The sequence below is a fragment of the Nicotiana tabacum genome, chromosome 7 (genome assembly GCF_000715075.1).
Source record: "Nicotiana tabacum cultivar K326 chromosome 7, ASM71507v2, whole genome shotgun sequence".
Lineage (NCBI taxonomy): Eukaryota > Viridiplantae > Streptophyta > Magnoliopsida > Solanales > Solanaceae > Nicotiana > Nicotiana tabacum.
In genome coordinates this window covers 35373353-35380709 of record NC_134086.1, presented here as the reverse complement: position 1 = coordinate 35380709, position 7357 = coordinate 35373353, and the positions used below count along the sequence as shown (strand labels likewise).

The 7357-nt window shown below is 32.4% G+C and overlaps 1 protein-coding gene across 1 annotated transcript; it reads right to left on the bottom strand.

The window, feature by feature from the left end:
- Positions 1–3221: 3221 nt before the first annotated feature.
- On the bottom strand, positions 3222–6582 carry LOC107813612 (S-adenosyl-L-methionine:benzoic acid/salicylic acid carboxyl methyltransferase 2-like). Its single transcript, XM_016638897.2, has 4 exons — positions 6424–6582; positions 5351–5755; positions 4614–4868; positions 3222–3908 (listed from the first exon to the last, which is right to left on the bottom strand). The coding sequence occupies exons 1-4, from the start codon at positions 6496–6498 to the stop codon at positions 3567–3569; spliced, it is 1077 nt and encodes a 358-aa protein (XP_016494383.1). The 5' UTR covers positions 6499–6582; the 3' UTR covers positions 3222–3566.
- Between the last annotated feature and the right edge of the window lie 775 nt (positions 6583–7357).

Sequence of the window (7357 nt, the reverse complement as noted above, 5' to 3'; positions counted from 1 at the left end):
TATAGAATTTTCATCAACAACATAAAAACTCGTTCAAAAAACCTAAAAACACAATCGTAAAAGTAAAACTAATGCACTTATCAAACTAAACCCTAAGAAACTATTTAATCATAAATACATGACTATCAAAACCAAAACCAGAAATAAAACCCAGAAATCGTAAAATAAAACCCATAAAATTAATGCAATGTACTTGTGATTAAATCGTAATGTGGTAACAACGACGACTAGCAGTTGAAAAATCAAAACAACGACGAAAACCGTTTGATTTCAGAGAAGAACAAATTAAAAAACGTGAATAACGGGAGAGAGACACAGAGACAGTAGATGACTAGCGTATACTTGGAGAGAAAGTAGTCTTTTAATAAGGAAGGACAAAATAGTCTTTTTAAAAGGCTTTTAACAAAAAAATGGGTATGAGTACAAACAGAAAGACAAAGCGACTACATATTAAAAAGGGGCGCCCTATTATGCAATTTTTACAAGCATTTTTGACAAGTTAAAGGTGAAATCTTTACTATTCATCAGTATGCTATGTGATATTTGCCCATCACTTTGACATCACGCATGTCTCGCCCACAATCTCTACCAGTATTAATTTCTACATGCTGTCAGAGTCCAAAAAAGATGGAGATAAGGAATATCTCTCCCAAACAATATTTTAAGTTAAGCACTTTTGCAACATGAAAGGGGTATATGCTGGAGATTCAATAATTAAACTGATTTCCAAAGATTTTTAAAATAATTTTGAGTTGTTCCACTATTGACCTAAGGAGTAGCCATATATAGGGCAGAAACTTTTTGAAATTTGCAAAATCTTGTTGCATAACTAACACTTTCTTGACGTCTTTTGTGATATAGAGACTACTGCCCCATAACGGTGTGGGCCGCGACCACACCTCTTTTTCTTTCTCAATCTCTACGTATTAGTCTCGTTGTTCCGATATTTTTTAGTTGGTATAATAAAATATAGTTATAGAAAATATATATTATAATATAATATAAAAATCGATTCCAAAAAAAAATATGACTTTTATAGTAAATGACTATTATACGAGAATGCTATTATAAAGAAGTGTGACTGTACATATAAGGGAATGCCTAATTTAGGAGGTTGTGTTAGGTGTTTATTCTGATTTTTTTTTTTACCATATTTGATTTTTTTTATTTTTTGAAGGAAGGACATCATATTTGTCTTAATTGATTTTTTCTTTGACAAAAAGGAAAATATAATTGTTTCATATTTGGCTAATTTTTTTTTAGGGAGGAAAAGGTTTTGGACTTCTACAAATTGAGGATTCTTTAATGTAGTCCCTAAGGAGTTTGAGAGTCTTGTTTAGGGGGAGAATTTATGGGACAAGTGTTAGTCTGACACTTGTGTTTGCCTATTTGTGAAGTTGTTCTCTCAATATTTTGTACTCTTTTTTATGTAGTGGATTGCTCATCTCCCCACGGACGTAGGTCAATTGACCGAACCACGTTAAATATTTGTACCTCTTTTGCTATATTTCTTTTTTGTTGTCTGATTTATCATCTCTCAAAATTTGCTTTACTAACTTTCGCATGACACTTGACTATTTTGATCCTAAACATGCTGAAATATTGAATGACACAAAATACTGCTCCTTTTATAGTCAAATTAAGTACTGGTCAAACTAATATGAAAGACAAGGTCTGTGGAAAAATAATGAGACTAGTATAAGAAAGTAAATGTTGAGTTCGTAGGACTGATATATTTACAAGATAAGTATAGTAGAAATACGTTTGTTATTAAGATAGATGTGGTCATACAAGATTAAACACTATCACTTCTAACACAATTAAAGTCATGTGATTAGCACATAGAAGAGGAGAACAAATGAAATAATGTCATGGTTTAGTCATTTCCTACATTTCTCTCCACCTTTTTTAAGCTGGTGTAATACACATGAAGGTATTAAAAGGGTACAATCACATTAAAGTATTAAAATATCTGTACAAGTGTTACTAATTACTACTCCCTCCGTTTCATATTAAATGAGATACTTTCCTTTTTAGCCTGTTTTAAAATAAATGACACATTTTTAAATTTGGAAATAATTCAACTTTAAACTCTTTCATTTTATCCATTTACCCTTAATGAGAAGCTTTTATAGCCACACAAATGTCATGGCCCCACAAACTTTTTACCCCTTAAGCTTTTAAAACCACAAGTTCCTAAAGTCTTTTTCTTTTTTCTTAAACTCCGTGTCGAGTCAAACTACCTCATTCCATATGAAATGGAGGGAGTACTAATTAGGATTAAGGTTGTCATCATTGGCACATTTATATTTGATCCAGCTTTTGTGGGGGAGTCTTTTAAGTTCAATTAGAGAATCTGTGATAGTATTATAGAGATATACCATGAGATTTAGATAATTCCTTATTTAACCAAAAAACGTTACGTAGTATTATAATATTAAGGGACAAAATAAAGCAGAATGAATATAGAGAATTTCATATGATTAATTTAACTATTTTGAAATTGAGGCATAGTATGCATGCAGTAATTGTTATTGATAAATGTTGTTAAGATGAAATGAAAAAAGTTACACGTTTACTGTGGCTTCCAAGGGTTTTCCTTTTCCTCTAAAAAATATATGAAAGTACTTTCTTAAAATTTATCTAAAATGGAGTTTAACAAAAATCTTCACCGTATTTTTGAAAAAGAGAGAGTAATAGGCTGTGGTTCATTTTTCTAGGCTCAAAATGGTCCCCAAAGGTCTCTAGAAAACGAGTACCTGTACTTAGAAAATCAGTGCTGAGACAGCTGAATATTCTGCTTAGGCTGCATATTTTGCATGGATTACACGTGCTTCCAAAGTTTTTCACATTTCGCTGTCAGCCTATATAAGCATGGAGTTTTAGAGCATCAATAAAATTGTTTCCATATGATCTATACATTATGGGTTTAAATAGTGAAAGTAGCCATTTGTGCTTGTATTAGGGTAGGATATCTATATCACACCCTTGCAACACTTCTTTAAATCGTGCATAAACACGAAATACCTTGTGCATCAGGCTACTTAATTTGCCGGTCTATATAAATTAAATTCTTGGGATAAGCTAAAGTTGTGGAACCTATCCATGTATAATAAAGCTTATTTATGCATGTAAGCCTACCGAATTATGAGTAAAAAGCTAGCAATTGACAATGTTCTGTAGGTAAATCGGGTACCTTCCTTTTTATATAATAAAATACAAAACAACACATTTTCTTCATTGAATAACAAATTGACATGAGATATTTTCTGTGATACATAACTTTCCAAGAAAGAGAGATGAGAAAGTACCCCTAGTACACAAGACAGTGACTACATAAAATATTAGCTCGATCGGCCACACATACGAAAGTGCAAAACAACATTAGAGAATTATTGGTGTCCATCAGTCTGCAGGTAGCGACGAATTCAGCACTCTAGGTTATCTAGAAAAATATACTCTTATTACTCCATATGTATACATAATTCTAGTCGAAGGAAATATATAAATTCAGTCGATGAATACATTGAACCACACTCTAAATCCGCCTCTGGTACCAAGTGCCCTTAATTTCTTTTGGTCAATGAGACAGTGACATTTGTAAACTCAGTTTGCTCTTTAGACATGCACTCAGATATAATCTCTTCGTATTTGTGGAATGCTAAATCCATTAATTCCTCGCCAAATTGGCTCACAAGCAAAGGCTCAGCCACAGCTCTCATACACCTTGAGACACTGTAACCACCATTTTTGTGGTTCTCATTACAAGCATTCCATTGGACTCTTGTAGCTTCCAATTGATTAATGGTGAATGATCCCTCCTTCTCAACTGCGTATTTCACATCTTCTGGTGATGGTGTATATTGAGGAATGTTGAATGAGTCCACTTTCTCTTCTTCTATCAATCCCTGCATTCACATTTACTTTTATTTAGGATTTAAGTGATATATGTTGCCATAAAAAGTATAACACTAGCTATCAATATAATTTAATCGGTTATTGTAGGTTATAACTTAATTTCTTAGCAAGTTACGATATCATATTTGCTGTGAATAGTTATTTGTTATTATAAGTCTAACTTCATCTGATGGTTAAAAAATATAACTCTGACTAATAATTTTATAGGGAGCATGAAAATTAGTACGATCTCCAATCCATATTATTTAATTTGTCTTTTACGATCTTTACGAATATATTTAATAATTTTAATTACAATAAGAGTATATATCTAAATTATCTTTATCTCTCCTCTAATATCTAGGTTAATTAATTCTCTAATAGCAGGAACAACATACAAGTTATATTTGGAAGAAAATGTCTCCTTTAAATATTTTGAAACAAATTCAGTATGTCAAAAAAATATTTTGGACAGGAGGAACTACTATTTTTATGGCGATAGGGAAGTTATCAGTTATGTGAAGATCACCTACTATAGAAGTCTATCCATCAATATTTATTTCTGGTTTCACTGTCGAAGGTTCCTCTAATAAATTCAGGACATTGACTATTCCAAGAAAAAGATGTATTAATAAAATATTATAAGTTGAGATAATTAACGAAAATTTCCAGTAACTAACCAAAGTTTAGCTTGTTCTGAGAGAGAAAAAGTTTACCTCTACAACCAACTCATTGAGTGCCATGGCTAAAAGCTCCCAAATATAGCAGCATTCTTTGCTAGTTGGATCCTCACTTTCTCTTCCTAAAAATGTTAAAACCATCTTCCCACCTTTCACCAATTCTTCTGAACGATACTTGAGAAAATTGGAAAAATCTTTTTCATATTGTTTGTAGTATGCTTTAATTACACTTGGCGGACTTGTACTTGCCATGTAAATGTTCCCCTTGTTATTCTCAACTGCATCAGGAACCTGATAAATAAAACCAACAAATTTATAAAAATCTTTTTATAAAACATTATTAAAATCTTTAAACTTAAACAAAATGAAGGGAGCCTTGCAACAATGGTCAAGTTTTCTCTGTGTGGGCTATAGGTCGCGGGTTCGAACCATGCAATCAATCACTGATGCTTGCATCAGGGTAGACTGCTTACATTACACCTCCTGGGTGCAACCTTTTCCCGAACCCAACGTGCACGCGGGATGCTTCGCCCACCGGACTGCCCTTTTTATAAACTTAAACAAAATAGTTTTCAAGAAAGTCTTTCTGAAACTTGAAAACTTTCCACGAATTATTATGTAATAAAAAGGACGGCCTGATGCACAAAGCATTCCTCATTCATGCAGGATACAGGGAAATGCCGCACCCAACAGATACGATGTAGGTGACCTACGTACTATGTTACACATATTAATTAATTAACTAATTAATTAGTGATATGTAGAAAACTTACTTGAGATAGCCACATGAGACTGTAACTGGAGTGAACAAAGTGCAAACTGTTGGAAGGGAAAAGTCTAGTATAAAATGAACCAGGCACTCCACTAAAAAAGCATGGACCAAACTTTTCTCCTATTTGCTTTCTCAAATCTTGTTGAAATACATCCAATGACTGGAAAATGGTATTAAAGTCATTGCCAGGAAGATCATTGAAGTTAAAATGAAACTCTGGTGACTGAAACCCGTGCTTCTTCCGTTCTTTTTCAACGATTTTAACGAGCTCTGATACTACTATGAAAGTATTAGCTCCATAGGAACAACCCAAATCCGCAATGCATAAGTTTTGTGGGAAGAGACTGCAGTAGAGTTCAGTTATGGCTTGCTCTGTTATTGGCTTTGTCATGAGAATTACCTTTTGCTGTTCATTGAAGCAAAGAAAATATTAGTAGGAAATTGAAAATCCAAATTGAATTTTAACTTATATACACAGACAACGTAAATAATCTTTCTAATATTTGTATTTTTAAATTGGTCGTAGCAAGTTATCCGCCGTATTTTCTAGGTAATTAGTAATTTCATCTCTATACAATTACTGTAGTTATGTTTCATTCTATTAGGTTAATAGTATAAAAAAATTACACAATCAATATATAAAAGTTAAGCACTTCCAACTTATGAGCATTTTTAAACTGAAAAATAAGGAAATTAAAGCAACAGGCTACACCATGTTAATTTATAATAACTGATTTGTTAGCTGAAAAAGTAAGAGAGGCATGCTACAATATAGTATTAAATTACATTAATAAGCTAATTCCACTAGTAGTATATATAAGTTAAATTCTAATATTCAAATTGTAACGATAAAGCTCTCCGTGTGATCTATAGGTCACAAGTAATTCAAGCGGTGGAAGCAATCACTGGTGCTTGCATTAGGGTAGACTGTCTACATCACACCCCAAGGGGTACAACCCTTGCTCGAACCATGCATAAATATGAAATGTTTTATGCACTCGATTGATATTTTTTTTTTCCCTCCTAAAATTCAAGAAATCGAAGTATTTCCATGCGAAGAACAATTCATGTTACCTGAACCAAGGAATTTTTTGCATAGCTAATGTCTCCATTTCCTCCATTCATGTGAAGAACTTCAACAACCTTCATTTCTTTTCTTTTTTTCTTTTCTCTTTCTTGATCTTTTTGTATGTCTTTTTTTTGTGGGATAGCACTCTTCGCTTGGTAAAGTCCAACTAATCTATAACCTATTTATAGAAGGGTGCTACTGAATTTTGTCCACTGAAATTCCAATATTGTCCCCTACAACTAGCTCTATGAAAAAAGTGGTCTTACACTAAATAAGAAGCTTTAAATTAATTAAAAAAATTATATTTTTATTTGAAGCTTATTCTTCTAATTTTGTGAGATGAAAAATTGTTACCTACCCAAAGAGCGTTTAAGCCAAAAAAATACCCCCGAAAAAACCGAAGACAATAGAAAGACTTGAATCATAAAAAATATGAAATTATTGCAGTTCTGTTATCACTTATATTGATAATTAGCTCAACCAAATCTACAAAGAATTCAGTATAAGTTCTGGAATTATGTGATTATCGAATGATTTGTGACAAGTTAACAGCATATCGTTGAAAAAAGACATAGTTATTATTAATTTTTACTCCTAGTAATTGTTAGAACCTTTAATTTTTTGGGACCTACAGGCCTTGGCTTCGGAAGATTCTATGTACTGTTATGGATAATTTTCAACGTTTTCAATGTTTAATAATACACTGAATGCTCTTAAAAATGTATCACCAGGAAAAAATTGCTCACATTATAAATTTATTGATCAAATTAAAGTCATAATGTGTATTAATCAGTGGCATAACCAGGAATCCTGCCAAGGGCTGGTCTCCGTTTAGTCTTACAAAATAAAATAGGTAGATAACTTTAAAGTTTAAACCCGTGAACAACACATTACTTTGAACACCCTCGATCATTAAACGGCCCCACTCAACTATATTAA

Coding starts and splice junctions, on each gene's coding strand:
- LOC107813612 (XM_016638897.2), bottom strand. CDS start 6,498: ATGAAGGTTGTTGAAGTTCTTCACATGAATGGAGGAAATGGAGACATT. Junction 4,869..5,350: donor GTCTCATGTGGCTATCTCAA/GTAAGTTTTCTA, acceptor TTTATTTATCAG/GTTCCTGATGCAGTTGAGAA. Junction 3,909..4,613: donor TCAATGAGTTGGTTGTAGAG/GTAAACTTTTTC, acceptor ATGTGAATGCAG/GGATTGATAGAAGAAGAGAA.